Genomic DNA, 23,327 nt, shown 5'->3' on the forward strand with positions numbered 1-23,327 from the left:
TCAGATAAATTAATCATTTGTAGCATGATGACCCCCAGGGATGGGTGTGCCCGTGGTAGGTGACAGTAGTAATGGGGTGCAATCCTCCTGGAAAATATCTGGCAATATGTGTTGAACAGACTTACTGTCATTTTCTTTTTTCTTTTTTCATTTTTTTTAATGTATAGTGTAACATATATACAAAACAAACAATTAAAAAAGCAATACTTTTCAAAGCACTCTTCAACAAGCAGTTATAAGACAGATCCCAGAGTTTGTCATGGGCTACCATACGATCCTCATATTTTTCCTCCTAGCTGCTCCAGAATATAGGAGGATAGAGCACTTAAATATTTTTTTCTCATTGCAATCAACTTTTTTCCTTCTTTTTTTTTTGTGAAAAATAACATATATACAAAAAAGTTACAAATTTCAAAGCACAGCACCACAATTAGTTGTAGAACATATTTCTGAGTTTGACATGGGTTACAATTTCAAAATTTTAGGTTTTTACTTCTAGCTGCTCTAAAATACTGCAGACTAAAAGGGATATCAATTTAATGATTCAGCATTTATATTCACTTGTTAAATCCTATCTTCTCTGTATAACTCTACCATCACCCTTGATCTTTCCATCCCTCTCTTTAGGGGTGTTTGGGTTGCGGCCATTCTAAATTTTTCATATTCGAAGGGTCTGTCACTAATATGGGGTAGAGAGATGGAACTAACTGATGTTCTCGAGAGACTAGGCTAGGTTTCAGGACTTTTCTGGACCAGGGACCCATCTGGAGATTGTAGGTTTCTGGAAAGTTACTCTAGTGCATGGAACCCTTGTGGAATCTTATATATCGCCTTAGGTGTTCTTTAGGATTGGCTGGAACGGTCCTGGTTAGGGGTTGGAAGGTTATGATAGGTAGCAAGGTCTAACTGAAGCTTGCATAAGAGCAACTTCCAGAGTAGCCTCTCAACTCTATTTGAACTTTCTCTGCCACTGATACTTTATTAATTACACTTTTTTTTTACCCCTTTTGGTCAGGATGGAATTGTTGATCCCTCAGTGCCAGGTCTGGATTCATCCCTGGGAGTCATCTCCCACGTCACCGGGGAGACTTTCACCCCTGGATGTCATGTCCCACATAGGGGGGAAGGCAATGATTTCACTTGCAGAGCTGGGCTTAGAACACTGAGGCCACATCTGAGCAACAACAGAGGTCCTCCAGAGCTAACTCTTGGGCATGCCTAGAGGTAGTCTAAGTTTCTCTGCTACCTACATAAGCTTCACAAGAGTAAGCCTCATGATCGAGGGTATAGCCTATTGATTTGGGTGTCCCTAAAGTTTGACACAGTATCAGGGGATTCCCTGATGGTAAGGTTTAATACTTCCATATTCTTTCTCCCATCCCTCAGGGGACTTTGCCAATACTGTTTGATTATCTGCTTAATATACTCTAGGATATATCCAGGTATTACAATAATTTTATGCAGGATTAAAGGACCTTTTTCTTATTCTGTGCTCCCTGTGCTTCAGAGGTTCAAATGAGCTATACAGATAGGTTGAATTAGATTATGCAGCACAGAAAATTTCATTTCAGACCAAATAAACCTTTCTTCCAATAGTCTCAAAGAGTATGTGTGTTTCTAAAATAGAGACACTGTCCTCCTTACCTCTATACTCTGAATTGCTTTAGACCCCAACCTGTTCGGCTTTATTGTTATCTCTAAATACCAGGTTATTTATACAAACCAGCCTCTCAAAATCCAGAAATAATAATCACCACTCCAGACTTAATGTGTCTGCTCTAAAAGCTGACAATCTAGGCTTCTGTTTTATTAAAGGCATTTTCTAAAGGTGACCATACTATTCTTGTTCTTTTGTTTCTGGCTTATTCTTTCTCACCAAATGTCCCACATGTTCATTCACATCATTGCATGCCTCAAGACATTGTTCCTTTTTGTAACTGCACAACCTTTGTTCATAAGTATACACCATAGTTCACCAATCTACTTCTCTGTCAGTGCATTCTTCAGCCACCTGCATTCATTTGGCATTATGTAGAGGGCCCAAATCCACAGTCCATCAATACTCTCAATTTTAGATAATTTCTTTGTTCCCAAGAGAAAGAAAACAATAAATACACCCTCGCCATTAAGAAATCTACACACAACCTCTTAACAAACAAATAGGGCTCTTATTTGGTCATCCTTGCAATCCATTTGGGTATACTTTGGAATCTGACAATGGGAACAAAAAGAACCTTGAATTTGGTGCACACTTTGGTTTTGATGCTACTATCACAATTCTCAGAAGGGATTAAGAAAAAATTTTAAGTTCACAGCAGATTGCTGAAAGCTAGTGAGTGTGACTTCCTGACAAATTGCTGAGTTTTCTCACTTTTCTGTTAAGGACCACTAGAGGCTAAAATGTAGATGCATACCAAAATAAAAGTGATTCATGAGTCCTAAAGTGTTTTGTTTTTTTTTTAAATTTACTATGAATCATCTTTCAAAGCAGCAAATATCAAGTCTGAAAAGCAGCTTATGTTTCCACTTACTTTTTTCTGGGGAAAACTTTAGTTCTAAGGCTTTAACATTCTGTACATAAAGTTTAACAGTATCCCAAGCAGGCTTTTTATTGTCAGATCATTGCCTGATTTTAATATGATTTTGTAAAAGTGTGCATTAAAAAAAATAGTTTTGCAGTTCCTCAAAATGGTAAACATAGAGTTACTATATGACCCAAAAATTTGACCCCTAGATACAATCAAAATAAATGAAAACACATGTATACAGAAAAAAAACTGTACTAAAATATTTATAGCGGCATTATTCAAAACAGCCAAAAATAACCCAAAGGTCCATCAATTGATGAATAGACAAAGAAATGTAGTATATCCATATAATAGGATATTATCTGTCAATAAAAAGGCATGGAGATTTGATACATAATATAACATATCTGGATGAGCCTTGAAAACATATCTGTTAAAGTTTTAATATCCAGAATCTATAAAGAAAGTCTTCAATTTAACAATAAAAAGACAAACAACCCAATTCTAAAATGGGCAAAAGACTTGAATAGACATTTCTCCAAAGAAAATATATAAATAACCAAAAAGGATGTGATAAGGTGCTGAACATCATTAGCCATCAGGGAAATGTAAATCAAAACCTCAAAGAGATATTGTTTCACATCCATTAGAATGGCTACCACTAAAAAAAACAAAAACAGAAAATTACAAATTTTGGAAAGGACGCAAAGCAATAGGAACACTAATTCATTGCTAGTAGCAATGTAAAATAGTGCAGCTGCTGCTTAAAATATACAGAGTTCCTACTGTAACGATGGAAATGTTTTTGTTTTGGATGGTGGGGATGATACACGACATTGTGAACATAATTAACAGCACTGAAATATATATTTTAATTGCTTAAAAGGGGAAATGTTAAGTAATATATGTAATAGAATATTTTTTTTAAAAAAGCATATGAAACTATACTCCACAAACCGTGAACCCTAAGTTAAACCACAGACTATAGTTAAAAGTATAATTAGTACAATTATAAAAATGCGATTTCATCAATTATAATAGATGTACTACAACAATACCAGGTGTTACTAATAGAGAGGCATGGAGAATCCTGTATGTTATGCATGATTGTTTTGTAAAATCACAACTTCTCAAACAAAAATAAAATCTCAGCCAGGATTTTTGTGGCTATAGATAAACCGATTCTAAAATTTATAAGGCAAAGGATGAGAAAGTAAAAGCATGAGAGAATATATATCATGGGAACAAACAGTAAGCATAAGAAAGCAGAAGGGGGTATACAAACATCAAAGTAGACTTCAAGACAAGCAGTATTACCATAGATAAGGAGGGGCATTTCATAATAATAAAAGGGTCAATTTATCAGGCAAACATAACAATCATACCTAAGCATGTGCTCAAGAGCAGAGTTTTAATATACATGGGGCACAATTTTAACACCCCTCTCTCAGTAATTGATAGATAAACACAAAACTCAGAAATTTCAGATACAATATGAACCACCTTGACGTAATCAACATTTGTAGAACACCACAACAACTGTAAAACACATAATCTTTTCAAGTATGTCTAGTACATTCACTACAAAAGACTACAGGCAAGACCATAAACAAGGCTTAGTAAAAAACTGAAATCCTACAGAGAATATTCTCTGACAAAAATGGAATTCAGTAATAATAGAACACATCAAAATATTGGGAATTACATAATACATTACTAAATAACTCATCAATCAGAGAAGATACCACAAGAGAAATGAAAAAATGTTTGGAACTGATTGATGATGAAAGTATATCATTTCAAAGTCTGTGGGATGCAGTTAAGTATTCCTTATAGAGAAGTTTATAGCTTTGAATAATATACTAGAAAAGAGGAAAGGTATAACATAGATGAGTCAAAAGTCAACTTAAAGAAGCTTAAAAAGAAGAGCAATATAAACCCAAACAATTAGAAGGAAATAATAAAGAGCAGAAATCGAAGAAAAAGAAAAAAGAAAATTTAACAGAAGTTACACACATTCTTTCCCTCTTGTACTCACATAATCTAAATAACCATGTTTCCTCTAAATAACCATGTTTCCTCTAAGTATACTTTATGACAAATTTCTAGAAAATTCAGGGAGCACAAACCCCACCAAAATTAAGAATACTATCTGAAATATAAACTTAGAGTGATTCATTACTCATTAATCATGCAATTGCTGGTGTTACTTAAACGCTCAAGCCTCATTTTTCTCATAAGGTAATAACTGAATAACTCTTAAAATAACAGAATTGAAGAGTAGGAAGAATTCTTAAGACAACCTGGCACAGGGCTCTATCTGAGATCCTACAAAAGTTGCACGCACTATGTTTACTTTTCAGAGACCTTAAACCTTCAGATGGTTCCTACGTCAGACTTAGGTCCTGAAACCCAGAGGTACCCATCTCTCCGAGAACAACCAATTTCATCCCCCTACCCCATATTATCGATACCCTTTTTCAATATGAAAAAAGTTACAATGGGCATAACCCAAATATCTCTAAAGACTGAAAGAAGGTCCACAGGAGCAGAAGGAGTTATAACAGAGAAGTTAAGATTTAACAAATGAGTATGACTACTGAATCATTATATTGATATTTCTTTTTAGTCTTCAGTGTCTTGGAATAACTAGAAGGAAAAATCTGAAATTGTAGAAATGTAACACACACCAAACTTTGAAATCTGTTCTATAATTACTTGTCAAAGTATACTTTGAAATTTATTGCATTTTTGTATATATATTTAAAAATTTTTTAAAAAGAGAGAGAGAGAGAGAGAGAGATCACCTGGTACAGAGATTCCATTACCTGGCCATACGTCAGAATTACCTAATGAGCTCTTAAGAAAAAATAGATTATATATTCCCAGATACCACCCTTGGAATTTCTAAATTAGTAGATCTAGGGTAGGGCCTGGGAATCTGTTTTTTTTTTTTTTTTTTTTTAAAGCTCCTCAGCCAACTTGAAGACCCATATTTGGAAATCACTTTGTCCAATCAACTCATTTTACACATGAGCAAACTGTGGTACACTTGAATTAAATGACTCGCCCAAACCTGTATGCCTGGTGTATAGAACTGAGATTTGAACCTGGGTCTCCAGACGCACAGACAGTATCCCATTTACCTCAGTTCATCTACTGTGAGGATTAAATGTGGTAATATATGTGAAAGGACTTTGCAAATTATAAACAGCTCTACAACTTTATCTTAATATTATTAATTTCTGGTGTTTTACATTTAAATCAAGCATGCCTTAACAGAAAAAGGTAAGGCAAACTATATATCTAAACAAAGTTTTCCAGAATCTCACAGCAAGAAAAGTATGACTTTGGAATGGCATTAGGAACAAACACATGCATCACACACAGACAAAATTATATACTTAAAAAGAAAAGTTCATCAGTTGGGTTTCTCCAGTCCCAATTACGGCCATTCCTTCTCTCTTGGCTCCATCTCTGGGTTTCTTAGGGAATTAAAATTAGTGGGTAGAATATGCACAAAATAATCTGAAAGAATATTTTCATAGTGCATACTCAAAATACATTTTGTGGCATTTTAAAAAATGTTTTTATGCCATATGTATGTTACTACTGAGGTTCTGAGAAATAGCACTCAAAGGCTGCTTTCAAAGAAATATTCAGAAACAAAAGACAAATAATATTTTACTCATTTTTAAGTAATGAACATAATTAGATAAGTGGTTTCTAATCTGTGACACCTGTCAGACCATCATATCACACATTCCATTTAGAACTTCTATGTTTGCCATGTACATATTGCTATTATTGTATGAGCTCTATCAATCCTTCACCATAGGTTCTAGCTTAGTGTAAAACTGATTTTGCGAATCTGTGGGATTAAGAGCCAATAAATTAGAAACTAACTCAATGAATTTAACACACTTTACGTGAGCTTAAGAAATATTTTTTTAAAAGGCATTACATCCCTGCACATAATTCCTGGAAATTAAATGAAAATGACCTGGCCTTTTCTCTGGGAAGCACACCTCAGAATGTTTTTTTAAACTTTTGGTTTTCTGTTTTAAAAAAGAATACTTTCAACAGTGTCATCTATGCCTTATTTTATTAAATATGAGGATTTCAGCTATAACTCAATGTGGTCCTTTTTACAATTACATATTATGCTCAAATGTTTTTACGGAATATTAGAACTTTAGGGATACAGGTTTAAAATTAATTAAAAGACAAATATATTCTTGACACATTAAAGCAAATACTAGAGGTAAGTCTTACATGGTCCTTTTTTTGTTATTTACTAGTATTTTTTGCCTGTCATTTATTAACTAGGAACAGGGAAATGTGGCTAACACTTATATTTTAAATAAATTACCCTGAAAGATTAAGATGTTCTTATACATTTTATGTAATATTCTTACTCTAAAAGATAAAGTGGGCATAGTTCATAGAAATAAAGTCCTTTCTCAATTCAAATTAACTATTCATTTCCCTTTAATAGATTTAATTTTCATAAACTCCAAGTTAGAAAGTTACCTACATATTTTTCTGAACTAACAGAAAAATGAAGCCAACCTGATCCTGTTTAATGTGGTAAGATATTAAAGTTTTTTGAAATCTCAAATTAATAAATTTTCTAGGGAAGGATGAAACTATACTTCATGATTTTTCTAAGAATAATAATTTGTGATACAGACATATTATATCAGTTATAATGTAGGTCACTAAATTAACACTAAACTTTTGTTTTGTTTTGTATTATTTTTGCTACTCTAACATAAAGTAACTAATTCTGAACTACAGTTTTTCTCTTCTTTCCCCAGCCCTATGAAGACTTATTGGCTACTTATATTAAATATTGACTTAATCAAAGAGTTGATCTTGCCCAATTTTTGCCCTTTAAAAATAGAAAACAAGGTATAAGGTTAAATTTCCATGCTTATGACAAAATTTTAGCAATGCACAATTACACAAATATTGTCATGGTCAGGTTTATGTGTCAACTTGGCCAGGTAGTGGTACCTATTTGTCTGGTTGGGCAACTGCTGGCCTGTCTTTTGCAATGAGGACATTTCATAGAATTAAATCACGATCATGTCGGCTATATCCACAGTTGATTCCATTTGTAATCAGCCAAGGGGAGTGTCTTCTTTAATGAGTGATGCTTAATCTAATCACTGGGAGCTTTTTAAGGAGGATTCAGAAGAGACAGGCTCTCTTCTTGCTTCCGCCAGTGAGTCTCTTCTGTGGAGTTCATCCAAACCCTCCACTGGAATCGTCAGCTTCACAGCCTGCCCTACAGATTTTGGACTCTATGTTTCCATGGTTACGTGAGACACTTTTATAAATTTTGTATTTCCTGTTGATTCTGTTTCTCTAGAGAACCCTAACTAATACAAATATCCATGTACAAAATTCGGAATTTACAGAAATAATAAAAGATGTGTTTTACATAATCTAAAACCTTGGATTTAAGAAGTTTTTTTAATTGAGTATTTTATGTGTTTTATGGTAGCAACTAGTATTAAAGTATAACAATGTAGCTCAATATAATGAGCAATTTCAAATTCAAAAATAAAGTTCTCCTGTTGAATCAGGAGATTTTCCAGACAAGAGAGAAAAATGTTTTGCTCGGATAATAAAACGATTACCAGTATAGGTCAACCAATAAAATCAGAAAAGTACTGCCAGTAGCTGCCAAGTAAAATAAGTTTGAAGGTTGAGAACACAAGGACCAGTTGGCAAGTTTAATAGGAATACCAACCTTTTAATTCACTCTTACCAAGTTTTTAAACCAGCTTAGTGAGGGTCTTTATTCTTTAAAATACATTTTCAGTGGTATGATGGAAGTTATTGGGAGAAACAGATTTACAACACAACTACTGGGTTGCAGTGATGTACCCATCAATGAGAACTTCTGCTTTTTCAAATATTCCTTGAACTGTCATCAACCTAATTACATATCTGCATAGCAAGAAAATATATTCAAAACAAAAGCTAAATCTATCATTAACAGCCTTCAAGTATTCAGGAGCTGTTCTCCTTCACTAGAAACATTTCTTGAAAGCCATTAAAAGAAAATGTTCACAAAAATAATATCTTTCTGGGCTTAATACTTAATCAGACATACTGATAATTCTACCAGTTAACATGTACTTTGAAGTTTACATTTAAATTGCTATCTTATTTCTATCAACAAAGCCTAGATAAGAATTTTTAATAAAACCTAGATTGTAAGGTACTCAAAATGGAAACCTGGGTTATTGTTCTTGATTCTCCCCACTCTTATACCAAAGGCTATATCCTGAACCTGTCCATTTCTTACTATCTCCACTGCTACGCCCTATTATTCAGGCCAGCATCATCCTTTCCTTGCATTATTGCAAAAGCCTCCTAATGAGCCATCTTCCCTTTAATTCAGCTCCCCGCCTATCCCTTCCCCATGCTCACCTCAGAATATGTCTTCCCCAAAATGCAAAAATCTAGTAAAGTCATTACTTAAAACAGATCAGTGGTACATCATTGCCCCCAGGTAAAAATCCAAACTATTACAGTCTTGCTGAACTTTTAACTTTTCTAATGGACTATATTCCAAATACAAAACTGTATTGACCTTACACAAACATACCATATTCTGCTACAATTTGATGTATAAGAAGTCCCTTCTGCTGGCAACACCTTTCCTACAACCTTGTCTGCATTCTTTTTCAATTCTTTGCCTTTGCTTGCCCTATCCCCTCCCCTGTAGCTTTGTTTCTTTGATCTCAAAGTAATGTTTTCAATATTTGAATATTATCATATTACTACTCAACCTACAAATTATCCATGCCTCCCTACTGACTAACTTAATGTTTCACAACATCCTTTTGTTTTGTTTTTTTTAGCTCTGAGGCCCTTTATTAAAGAAATCTTACACTGGTTGCTTAAGTAGTAAGAGATCAATGTGGAGCTTCTCTGGTTGCAGGTGAAGGGGAGGAACAGGAACTCAACCCCCTCCCCTCTTCTCCACTCCACTGTGACACCCCTAAAAGAGCATGACAGAAACTAATTACAAAACCACTGTTCTAAATATTGAAATCTAGACTCTTTCAAATGGCAAATACAGATCTCATCTGAGAATATCTGTTCTATATCATATCCTGGAGCTACCCTCTACAAAATCATATTGATTTGCATAAAAATACCATAATCTTTACACTTTGATGCATAAGCAGATTCCTTTTGCCTCCAATGTCTTTTCCATTATCTTGTCTGCTTGGAGAACTAATGATTCTTCAAACTCTTAGTTCAAACATTACTCCCTTTAGAAAATATTTCCAATTAATGTCCCATAGGCAGAGTTAGTCTCTGCCACACCTTCACAGTGCTTATACAAACCTCCTGTCTAGCACTTATCACACTGTACTTTAAGTCTTAAAGTCCGATTCTCCACTAGACTGTCAACAACTTGAGTGGAAGTCTTTACATCTTTTTCATACTTCCATCCCCAGTTCCTAGAACACTGGCTAATGAGTAGTATGCATATTTTATGTCTATTGAAAGAAAGAATATGTGTTTATAATATCAATTCCATGTCACCAAAAGTTTTTTACAATATATTTAGTCTATTCAGTTGAACAAGGCAAAAGCAAAATCCTTTTTTAAAAAAGACTTTTCCCAGAAGAGTTAACATTCTATAAAAAGTTCTGGTGCTTAAAAGGTAAGTATTTTTTATTCAGTTATCAGATCAAGTCATTGTCCCAAGTTTCAACTTTAAAATTTTAAACATTTCCATCAAAAATGGCAAATTAAAATTATTATTAAGTATTCACTATGTAGTAAAATAATAAATAAAACTATGGTATCTTATAACCATCTAGAGTGTCAAAATTAGTAAACATGAAACTAAAATGGACAATACAGGAGCATAATAAATTGTGAAGATAGGACCACATATTTTATAGACTTAGAATCATTGATTTTAAAAATCAGAGGTAAAGGTCCTTAGCTGATGCAACGATCCTTTCTAACAATCTGATATAATTGAGAAAAGAGAGACCTAGATGAGAATAGGTAGAAAAATAGATAAATGAACTTTAGATGGTCTATACTAGTTTTCAAGAAAGGAAGTCAAATATGAGATGGGACTTGAAGAATGACTAGAACAGCAAGTACAAAGTTGAGAGCATCCCATGAAAGGAAAACATGAGTGAGGATGTCAGTCAGGGGGCAGCAAAGATTCATGAGCCAGTATTCAGCCTGACTAGAGTATAACATTAGAGAGCTATGGGGTAAAAAACTAGATTTTTATGGTACCAGATTTCAGAGGGGTTTTAAAGCCAGGAAGAGGACATTATATTTTACACAATAGAACACAGGTATTAGAAAATTTATTAGGCCATTTATAGAGCTCTAAAAATTCTAAGTTAATGGTCTTATTTTCCCTATAAGAAAATTCAACCACATAACAACTATGAGATTTCTCACAGTTTGGATGGAGTGTATGGAATGATCTTGCTCAAAATCTTTTTGCCACATGTGATGGTTAGGTTCAGGTGTCAACTTGTCCAAGTGATGGTTTCCAATTGTCTGGTTAGGTAAGCACTGGCCTAACCAATACAGCAAGGATATTTTGTGGCTGGGTGATAAATCAGAAGGCTGGTTTATTAAAACATCAGTCAGTTGATTGCATCTGTGGCTGATTACATCTATGTTCAACTAAGGGTGTGTCTTCCACAAACAAGAGAATCCAATCTGTTGAATTTGATCCAATCTGTTGAAGACTTTTAAGGGAAAAGAGAATTTTCACTTCTTCAGCCAGCCAGCATCTCCTGTGGAGTTCACTGAGATCCTTCATTGGAGTTGCCAGCCTCATGCCCTGCCCTACAGATTTTGAACTCCTGCATCCCCACAGTTACATAAGACACTTTTATAAATCTCATATTTATAGATATCCCCTGTTAGTTCTGTTTCTCTAGAGAACCCTGACTAATACACCATGCAGTGCTGCTTCTTCTGGCGTACTCTGATGGAGCATCCCATTCCTCAAGAACAATGAGTTAATGCTGCTGGGCTTGGTTGTTTACCTAAGTTCTAAACAGAATTTGTATAGAAGGCATATTTTCATGTGAGGAAAAATTCTCATGTATTCAAATCTGAATTCTTGTCAAAGAGAAAGATATCCTTTGGTTTAAAACCAACCATTTAAAAAATTTACCACTAATTCTTTACCAAAAATACTCAACTAAAATTTCTTTATGAAACAGGTTGACAGTAAAAACAAAGACAGTTTAATATTGAGCTCTCCATATTGACTAGGCATAAATTTTAATACTTTACATCACCACCCTTCACAATCATGCTCAAATTAAGTGTTTCCAAAAAAAAACAAATAGTAGAAAACAATTATTCTTAAAACTTAAAGAGTTCATACGGTCCCAAAAATCTGGAATTGACTGAACCAGTATATTAAGAAGACAAATCCAAAGATTCAATCAAAAGCTTTCATTTAAAATGCTTTTTAAAGACTGAGAACCATGTGTGTTGTGCATTACCATGTTTATTACACCACAGTACTGATTGCTCACCACTGTAACTTACCCCAGTCTTATCACACAAGCGTAAAGTATGAAACGATCCAACAGCAAATAATTCTCCATCTGGAGCCCAGGCAACTGAAGTAATAGGATGCTCATGAGACTGTGAATTATATAGTGGGCGGCCATAACTATCCCATACCTACAAAAGCAAATAATATTTTTTTATCTTTACCTGCCAACACATTATTGTAAACAAGTTTATCCTCCAATAAGGTATCAGATAAAGATTTAGAAATCATCAGCTTTATAATATTAGGAATTACAGTATTTACTATAAAACACAAGAAAAGGCTCTACGTCTTGAAAACCAAATATCTTAAAAACATATCACTGTGATTTTTTCCAGATTTATAAATCTTTGATTAAAGAGAAAACCTTCCCATATTAAGTCTTTTTAATTTTAATAATATTTTTAAATTGTGAAATGTTAGGTTTTGCTTACTTTTTACCCAGTAAGTACTCTATCATCTTTCCCTGAAATGTTTCAATTATATTTCCTTTAACTAAATAGCTTCATTTACTCTTATTCTTCCCTGCCAATTATTTTGATCTGAAGCTAATCAATGCTTAGTAAACCAGGAGAGATGATTTTAAAAAACTTAAATGGATTGATTCAAGTGGAGTTACCAAAACTAGGAGATGCATTTATGTTGCTACTTAATCAAATTCTATAGGTCAGTGAGATAGTTCTTATAAAGTCAGCACTTAAAATTATAAAATAACAATTTGCTAAATGATTAAGAACATATAAATGAGAGACTGAAAGAACATCCTTATATGCTAAATACTTTCATCACCTAAGTCTGATTCTTTTAACCTGTTGATAAATTCAAACATTACGTACCTTATATTTACAGTCTTCACCAGCAGATAAAATAAGATCATTGACTGAGTTCCAATCTACTTTTAAAATAATGCCATCATGAGCCTTCCACTATAAGAAAAAAATAAGATCTTAATTATAATTGTAAGAGCACTAAAAAGCCACTTTGCTTTGTTCTAATGATTCTTCTCTTGTCCTCTCCTCAGGGATTCCTATCTTCCTTTTATAGTCACTGTGCAATACCTCATGTTCTTGTTTCATTTTTCAATTTACACTACTGAAAATACCCAGCATCAAGTGGGCCATGGTGGCTCAGCAGGCAGAGTTCTCACCTGCCATGCTGCAGACCCGAGTTTGTTCCCCAGTGCCTGCTCATGCAAAAACAAACAAACAAACAAATACCTAGCTTACTTTTTCATAAATTTCCTCAGTTGCCTCAACTCCAGATGGAAAAATCACTTGCTGTTGAACTATGTCAAGCTTCATGTTGGTGTGATAACACTGGAATGAATGTTATATATATTCTAAAAATGTTAGCTGAACATGAATCTTGCCATGTCTCCTTTGTGCGGTTAATCCTATCACTGATACTGTCTTCATGCTTGTTTATGAATTCTCTTTTTTTTTTTGTCTAACTTCTACTCCAGCAATATCTTCTTTAGTATCCTCTTCATTCTTTTCTACACCTTCCCCTAACTTCATTCTTTTCTACACCTTCCCCTAACTTCATTCTCACAACCTTCCTGTATTCTGGTTCACATATGGTCTACCCTGAGAACTTCTGCTGCACTCACCATATCAGAAAAGGGTGATGTTTTCTTCAATGAATATATATTCACCCAGAAATTGTATGTCTTTCACCATGTTTAGGCAGAATAACGTAGCTAAACAAAAATTAACTTTCCTTGAAGACTATAAGGTACATTTTTAATGTATGAGCCAGTTACTTTCATACGAGTGATCAATTTTAAGGGCTCTCCAGAGACCCTTCCCAACTTTTTATTTTCAGGTATAAAGAATACAATATTAAATTACAGTCAAATTAGTTCTAAGAATAAGCAATAACCCATAGTTTTTTTTAAGATACACAAAAATATATATTTTCAAAGTGAAATGTTTTGCTAATACATGTTAAAAAGCAGTAATTGGGCGGGCCGCGGTGGCTCAGCGGGCAAAGTGCTTGCCTGCTATGCCGGAGGACCTCGGTTCGATTCCCGGCCCCAGCCCATGTAACAAAAACGGAGAAACAGAATACAATAAAACAAGAAAATGTTTAAAAATGTTTCCCTTTCTTCCTTCCTTCCTTCCTTCTATCCTTCCTTCCTTCTCTCTGTCTTTCCTTAAAAAAAAAAAAAAAAAAAAAAGCAGTAATTCTCACAATAACCTGCTAAAATAATACAATTTCATGAGATAAACTGCCAGGACAAAGAAAATACACACATACGCACACACACATACACACTCACAATGGTTCTCAAGAATTTCATTTTACAATTTTATTATAAAACCAATTTTTTATTCTCAAAGTTATGAACACAACCCAATTCAAATTTTCCTTATAACATAATTTAAGATGTCAATTTATATATTATATATATATTACATATAATTCATAGTCAATTTTCAATTTTTTCCCAACTTCGTAAAATTCTTATGAACAACCAGATCCTCAAAGGTAGGAATTATATTCTGTTTCACTCTGCATATCTCACACCTAGAATAGTGCCTGGTATATAAAAAGTATGAGCTATATTTTTACTGAATGAATAAATAAGCAAGAGACTCATATTAAAACCAATTTTGGGTCTCAAGAAGAGTCTCTAGGGGATCTTAGAGGAACTGAATTTATATTTTTGAACAATATTCCACAAGCAAGTATACATTCTTTTTGTGGAGAAAACAAATTTGAATATGTATTTATGCCCAAGGAGGTTTAGTTTTCCATAAGGAATAGATAATTTGCATCAAGTTACTAATTATACTTTAACTCCTCTTTCAGTCTAGTTGAATTTTGGCAAAGGGTATTTTTAATTCTCTCTACTAACTCCTGGCCGGAAGTTTTAACGAACTCCTTAACCATAATTTAATTCATTAATGGTGAGACAGGCACTTTACTGAGTCTCATTTATATAAGCCTAATTACAGATATCTGAACAAATTCATATAGGTTATAAATTAAAAGATTCAACTTGTCTGGCTTTATTTTTTGGCATGGGCAGGCTCCAGGAATTGAACTCAGGTCTCCAGCATGGCAGGCGAGAATTCTACCACTGAGCTACTGTTGCACCGCCCTCAACTTGTCTGTTTTTGCTGTATAATTTTATAGCATATTTTCAGAGTATAAGCAATTGGTATAGAAGTTCTTTGCTTAAAGGCATTCAGAACTAGTCTTTCCCCTCTTTTTGCCTTGGCCCAAATTCTTTACTTTAGTTGCCTAAGGACAAGGACTTGAATCATCTGCTTCTTCCATTTGTCACCCACAGACTAGATTAGTATTAAGAAAGTGCTGCATACATGTTGACTATATGCAAATATATAGATAGCATTATCTACACAGCAATTATAAATATGGAAGATCAAAGTCGTTTCTATCTGCTCACTCTCCTAAATCTAAATCTATTCAACTGCGAAACCTGATGCTTCTTCTTAAAACACTTCTATGCTTTCTATAGAGTGTCAATGTCCACCACCAAATCCTGACACGGCACCTAGTAAATCCACATTTTTTTCTCTGGCCTCCCTGGATCTAATTTATTAAGGGCTGACTAAAGATAGAAATTATGTAATAACATAATAACAACTACTCTACATTGAGTGCTTATTGCATGCCAGGCACTGGTCCTACATACTTTGTAATTTAACTTTTTTAATTCTCATAAAAATCCTATCAAATAAGTATTAATGAGGAAGGTGAGATGAGAAGCAAATTTCACAACTTGTCTAAGGTCATTAACAGATAGGTAAGTGAGTATTTGAACCCAGGTGAATAACTCCAAAACCTATGTTCTTATTAATCACACTATGTCATTATCAAAATGTGAAGAAAATTATTCTGCCTTTTAACGCTGGAATCAAACTTCAAAATCCCGCCATAATAAAGGTTTTCCATTAATTTGTCCCATCCTGACCTCTTAACTGCAACCATTGTTTTGCTTTTGTACAATCTTCCGTTTGCCCCTTTCTCTCACATTTCTATAATAATTTTCCTTAGCTTAGAACAACTTTCCCTCTTCTCTTCAAGATTCAGCTCCTAGCTTAACTCTTCCTCCTTGAATAGCACAAAAGCAAATGCTATCTCAACATTTATTATTAAGATAAATATTCTCTATATAATGGGTAAAGTTATATATACTTAATTAGCCCTAAATATAACAATGACTCTACTCTAAAAATAGTAAAAAAAAAAAAAAAGCTAAGCTCTTAGAGAGAACTCAGAACATGAATAAATGATGATGATGATGATATTGATGGTGATGGTGATAAAAAAACAAAGTCTAAGCAAGCTCTTAAAATTTTATGATTTAATCTTGTTTTGTCTCAAATTTATACATTTGAGGCTGTTTCTGTTAAATTTAAAGATGCCTAGTTGTGCCAAATCATGCAGCAATTTCATAATTCAAGACATATTTATGGTTTATTAGGATAATGTGAGTTGGAATAAAGGGGGAATGAACTTTGTTCAAACATAACCAGAGGGTTCAATTCCTGGTGCCTGCCCATGCAGAAAAAAAAAAAAAAAACAACAAAAACAAAATCAGATACTCCTTATTCTAAACAAAGGCTGAGAAAACCACATACTTAAAGACCTCAGACTATAAAAAGAAACTCCTAAGAAAGTACCCTCTTACTTAGCCGTGAGGCATATCCTGATAACAATTTGCAAATATCTGAGAAGTACCTGTAAAACTTTAGCATTTGGTTGAAGAGGTTTAATAACCAGTTGCTTGCCTGCTGTGTAAAGGACCTTTTCTGAATCAGGGCCCCATGCAACTGAATACACTGGTGTTCCTATAAAAAAACAAGAGGGTAAAAAAGACTGGTAAATTTTAATTATTATGTCTTATGATATTGTTAAAAGGATCAAAATAGCTGGAAAGCAATTTGGGGTGTCATTTCATTTCTTCCTTAGTCAATGGCCCTTTCAAACTGGAGAATAGCCTTTTATTGAAACAGACTGAGTTGGTATTGGCTGTTGAAAATCTACTGCAAGCAAAAGGCAAAGTCTTACAAAGAAAATATGAAATTTTTAGAAATTCTATATAGTATGCTAATGGCATAAGATAAAACATATATTCTTTATATTTTAAGACTTAAAGAGATATTAGAAAACTCAAGGTTTATCATTTCCCATCATCAACATCCATCACGGTATAAACTGACTCAAAGTATAAGTTGACTTAAACTTTCTATCTAAAAATATCCATGGACTATTGACCATATAGATTAATTACCAACCTGCTGTTGCAAGAGGCATTAAAATTTACCCTCATCTTTTTGCTTAAGCAATAGCCCAATGGATATAAATCACCTCACTCAAAAATGATCTATTCTTCCCACATAAGAATTTATAAATGGCAAATTAAATATTAGATGTGGGAAAGTTTTGCTTTCTATCAGGTATGGCTTTGGCCTGCAAGTTAGGCTAAAAAGGGTCAAATATCCTATAACCAAGATAAAGTTAATTTCACGTCCATGGGAAGGTACAAGGTTGATTTACCTACTAAACTATAAATTACATTAAATTTGATGCTGTTTTCAATTTCCCAGGAAAGAAATTCAGGAATGATAGAGTTTTTAGCTAAATTAAATTTAGGGCTAGTATTTTTCAGCTTGATTACTTTCTAGATTACCTAATATGCTCTGAGAGTCTATACTTTATATGAGCTAGTTTTAAAAATTGAAAATATTTATTGAACAGCACTGACTATATGGTAGGAAATGCCACTGACTGACTCAGTTATCCCTTCATTATGAAAGTGAATCAAGATTATACAACTAAACTATGCAATATTAAACCAATTACATTTACAAAACCAGGTTTTAAAAATCTGTGCAGGACTCCTAAGTCAGACTATTATAGCTGTTGGCTTTTCATAAATTAATGAATGAACAAATAAATAAGTAAATCTTTCAGGAATCTATATTCTCAGTAAAATGAAATCTGAAATTAAGGATTTATGGACAATCAGTAAGATTTAATTGTTTATTTAAATGGCAAACCAACTAATACTGTAATCAACAGAGAGTAAAAACTTAAGTAAAACAAATGCTTTAGTTAAATTGGCATACTTTCTCCATGCTATTTTGTACCCAACCAGAATATAATTCAATTGTGAGCAAGTCTCAGTGGTAAAAGCCTTAGAAAGTCTAGTTTAGACCTAGTCCAAAAACGCTGAAGCATTTTTTTGCAGTTTAGGCCACACTTTATAATGGGTCCAAATATCCAGCTTGGTCAATGCCGTCTAGCATTGTTTTGCGTCACATGAATGTGCAGAATTTCTTCTAATGAGATTACCAACCTCAGAAGACCCTCCTCCTTCTTCTGTATTTGATAAGTGCATTATCTGGGAATATTCTCTGGAATCAGCCAGGAGCTGAACTGGGCTTCAAAAGTAAATCACCAAATGACTAGAATTCAACTCTAAAAAACTTCCCAGAAAAATGTAAGTCAAAATTTCAGATATTTCAAATGTGGTTCTTGGCAAGAACTAGAATTGTAATCTTCGTACAAAAAAAGTAAATAAATATATTTTAATTTATAGTTAAATCTCCATGAATGTACTCAATAAAATCACACTTTTCTGGGGAGTATACTTAACTATGATAAACTCTGATAAACTTCTACCCCCAATACAACTCCTGTTGAGGTATACAGGATGTGACTCTAACTTTTAGTTGTGGTAAAAGATATGGTTTGGGTAATGGGATGAGGAGTTAGGGACTTTTTTATCCTTTTAACTTTGATATTGAATTTATGGCCCCATTAAGTCAGCTGTGTCACCATTTCCTTTCTGCAGAATACCTATTTTCCCCGTTGGGACATGGAGATAATTCACATCATGTTTATAAAATAATTTTTAAACAATAAAAATATTAAAGTAGCAGGTATAATAATTTATAAAACAAAATAAGCTATGGAGGAAAAGTTAAATAATTATTTTCTTACAAAATGTTTTTGAACCTCATTTGTTCAATCAAAATGAAATCAATGGCAACAAGTACTGATCAAAATATGGATATGATTTTTTGATAAAAAAGCAATCAAAAATTAGATTAACAGCTAAATCTCATTTGCTCAACTCCTCCTAATCATTAAAAATTCAAATTGGATATAACATCAAGAAGTAAGAGAAGTCTTCATTATATTCATCTCGTAAATTTATAATAAAAGTGTGGGACTACTATATATGTGAATGTTTTCTTTTCTAAAAAGAGAGGTGTTACGTAGCTTTACAACTCCCAATTTGGGTGGTTCTGATGAAAATCTTTATTGAAAGTGTATAAAGTAGCATCACAAAGAAGATAATGATTTCTATTACAATGAACTTCATCCAACTAGCGTTTGAAACAAATCCATAGTGGTTTTTTTTTTTTTGGCAAGCACAGGCACTGGGAATCGAATCCAGGTATCTGGCATGGCAGGTGAGAGAACACTCTGCCTGCTGAGCCACCGTGGCCCACCCAATCCATAGTGTTTTAAATGTCTTTAAAAATATTTTAGCATAAATTACTCCCAGTATTACACTTTCCTTTGCAAAGTCTGTAAGGAAATAATGAATTTAGCCTTCAGACTGAACTACGTTAAGATAAAAAGTTTAGCAAATTATGTAAAAAGATTGTATTCATTTCATTACTAACAAAAAAATGGACCAAAGTACTAAATAAAAAGCATTTCAGAATAATTAAATAATTTCTTGTTTTTTATGTAAGGAATTTTTATTTATGTTCCATTTCAGTTAAGACACTCAAAAAGATCTTGTTTTTCTGACTTTGTACACTAAGATCATGTGAGCTTGTTGACATTTTTTAAGAAACCACATGCACCTGGGGTTGGTTTAAATGTCAGACCCTTATCTCTCTGTAAAACAAATTATCTAAATTCTTTCAACCGGTTGAAGGCATTTTAAACCACAGAAGAGGAGAAAAATGTATTTCAATTGTTTTAAGGAAGTACATGGTCAAATATACCATGTTTTCGCATTCATAGTATAGAGGTATCCCCTAAAATGTTGTTTTTGCATGTTTTAAGGATGCTTTTGAAACAAACTATTCACTATGATAATGAAGCATTAGATATTATTCCCTTGAATGCAATATAGGTCTAGATTGAGTGAAGGTGTTTAGAATAGTATTGGGTGCCACATAAGCACTATTGGTTAGCTACTACTACTAAAAATTATTTTGTAGATGCAATAAACAACAATTTACCTATTGGAGGTACTCAATTTTTTTCTTTTGTCCAAACATCAAGAATTCAAAGACCAAGAGTTATTTCCCCTTTACTCTATTTGTAATTAATCAAGAGGGATTTATTCCTAAAAAACAACTTTTTGTTTTATGTCACTGGGTCAGTATAGGGAGAAAGTTTAAATGAAAGCATTTTTTCTTTAGTTTCTATCAATCATCTATTTCTTGGAGATCTCAATTTCCCCCACACTTTCACCTTTCATCTTTCACTTTTATGCAACTGACTCCCAAGTTAATATTCCACCTTTTACCTCTCAGAGCTAACACAACTTTTCCAGTGACTCCATAAACATCTTCAAACCAGAACTTCCAACTCTATATATTCAAAACTCTAATCTAACCACAAATATACTGTCATTTATTCCTCCCTTGGAATGCTCTACCCCTTACAGGGTATCCATCCCTCAGCCACTTGGAATTAGTCACTGTTTTTAACTATCATTTGTCAGTTCCTCTGTTCAAGCCTTAATCAGCACTAGCAGAGAACAAAAACTTTTGTAGCCTCCTTAGGGCCCACAGCCATTTCATCTGTATCTCCTCTAATTTATTCTACATACCTATTACTCCTAAGATAATATTACTAAAAGACAGCCCTTGTCTCTTACTCTTCTGTTCCTTTTTTTTCTAAGGTTTTGCATGCTCATAAAATAAAATCCAAATTCCTTCATTTAAACATCCACCATGGGTGTCTTTGGCCTCTCAGAAAGAATTATCCCTCACACAGCCTGCACCCTGGTTATGGTGGTTTGAAGCTGTCTGTACCCCAGAAAAACATGTAATTAAATTCCTATTATTTAGGAAATAAATAATAAATAAATGAGTATTCATGAAATACCCATTTCATGGTATTTATTTAAGCAGCCTAGGAAACTAAAACACTGGCCAAAGAGATCTACTCCCACTCATCTGACTTTCATGCCTCACACTCTTCTGCTTCTATGCCTCTGCTCATGCTAACTTCCTTCATAGCTCCACCCTGAGCCCAGTTTCCACCTACTTTCTTCATCCTTCAAAGGCCAGTCAAAAAGATGCTTCAATAATTGCCAGGATCCTTTCCAATATCTCCCTTCACTGTCAAATCATTAATCTTTGCCTTCTTGTTCTCTCAGCACCTTATAGAAGTAGAAATACTGTGCCTTGTATTAGTTATTTATATTTCCAGTTTACCTCCATCACTAAATTCATTACAAGCAAGTTCCATTTTGAGCATTCCATTCCTCATATAATTTACCTAGCACTGTACAGAATTAAGTCCAAATTCCTAGATCTTCAATATGAGTGTACTATAATGTGATGATTAATGTTCATTTTATTAATACTGGAGTAGCTCTGATTCCATAATGCTTCCTAAACAATCTAAGATAAATTCTGCATAAAGAATTTAGACTAAAACCTAATATGGCATATTTGGTCATTTACAATTAAGCAGCGCATTCAGAAGATCAAAATATATCAATCCTGTGATCTACTGATTCAGGCAACAAGATGGGCAACTCTCAAAAGCATTAAACTAAATGAAAGAAACCCAACCCCAAAGGACTAGGAGTGATGAAAATAGTCTAAATTTTTACTGTGATGATGGGTAAATGACCGTAAATGTATGTCAAAACTTGTAGAGCTATATACATTTTTAAAACGTGAATTTTACTGTATGTAAACCATATCTCAATAACCTGAATTTTAAAATATATATCATTCACAATCATTCTGAATGAATATTATGTAAGTACATACTATAACTAAAAGTAAAAACTCTTCAGACTTTTAAAGTTTCTTTCCTAATATGAGTTCTGAATTAGCATATGAAAAAATATGGAACTTTCAGAAACAGCTCTTACTATATCCGAATTCTTCAATACTTTCTTTACAAATTTATGCAGGCAATCTCATTCATTATAGAAAGCATAATCTTAAAACTATACAACTTTTTTGTTTTTGTTTTGTTTTGTTTGTTTCTTTTCTTTTCTATTTTTTCTTTTTTTTTGTTCATTTATTTATTTTTAAACTATACAACTTTTGATTCAGAAGGAATGTTTTAGCTTCTGAACCACATCTGTGCTCTTTATCCAACTTATTTAACAGCTTAACACATAGGTTAGAATGAGCTAAAATGTGTTAGTGTGTGCAGACATTTCAAAACTGAAAGTTATAAATATTTATGAAAGGGATTTGGCTACACAGCTATTTAACATGATATATTAGATAAAAATCCCCTATGTAACCCATACCAAATTCTGAAATCTGTTCTACAACTAATTGTTGCGATGTGTTTTGAAACTTATTGCTTTTTTGTATATACGTTATTTTTCACAAAAAAAGAAGAGCAGCTAGAAGGAAAAATCTGCAATAGTGGAATGATAGCCTATAACAAACTCTGATATTGGTTCTGTAACTACTTGTTGAAGTGTACTTTGAAAATCGTTGCTTTTTCTTTCTGTTTTTTGTATATATGTTATATTTAACAATAAAAAAAGTGTATGTTTTTTTTTAAAGAATCCCCAAAGGAAGTTTTCTTTGAAACTACACACAGAACATCGAGGGATAAAATGACAAAAAGAGATACATAATAAAATATTATCTATGACTTTATATTATCCTGTTTGCTTACAATGCTTGGTTCTCTATTATAAACATATATTACTTTTTCATCAGAAAAATATTAAAATTTTCAGTTACAAAATCACATATGAATATAAGCCAATAAGTTATTAATATCTGACTATATGGAAGATTATACAGAAGCCTGTCCAATGGCAATCAAAACATATTTTACAGATATCTCATGAAAACTTTCTCCAATAAAACTAAATCCCCAGATCATATTCTACCCACTACAGGGGTAGCTACGTAATGTCACTCTCTAATCTTAAGACAATGTAAGAAACCAGAAGTTTGACGGACCTGTCAAAAGTTCACCAGATGTCTCTGGTGGCA

At 33.3% G+C, this 23,327-nt stretch overlaps 1 protein-coding gene across 8 annotated transcripts in view; it reads right to left on the minus strand.

Annotated features, from left to right (window-relative positions):
* The window catches only part of IFT80 (intraflagellar transport 80), a 157,019-nt gene that overhangs the window by 89,064 nt on the left and 44,628 nt on the right, over positions 1 to 23,327 (minus strand). For all 8 annotated transcript variants that reach the window (XM_077160923.1, XM_077160922.1, XM_077160920.1 and 5 more), the window contains 3 exons: positions 16,825 to 16,934; positions 12,948 to 13,037; positions 12,105 to 12,242 (listed from right to left, as the gene is read on the minus strand). In XM_077160923.1, the coding sequence (XP_077017038.1) occupies positions 12,105 to 12,242; positions 12,948 to 13,037; positions 16,825 to 16,934 (338 nt within the window). The remainder of the gene's footprint in view (positions 1 to 12,104; positions 12,243 to 12,947; positions 13,038 to 16,824; positions 16,935 to 23,327) is intronic.

Source organism: Tamandua tetradactyla, chromosome 5 (assembly GCF_023851605.1).
Source record: "Tamandua tetradactyla isolate mTamTet1 chromosome 5, mTamTet1.pri, whole genome shotgun sequence".
NCBI lineage: Eukaryota > Metazoa > Chordata > Mammalia > Pilosa > Myrmecophagidae > Tamandua > Tamandua tetradactyla.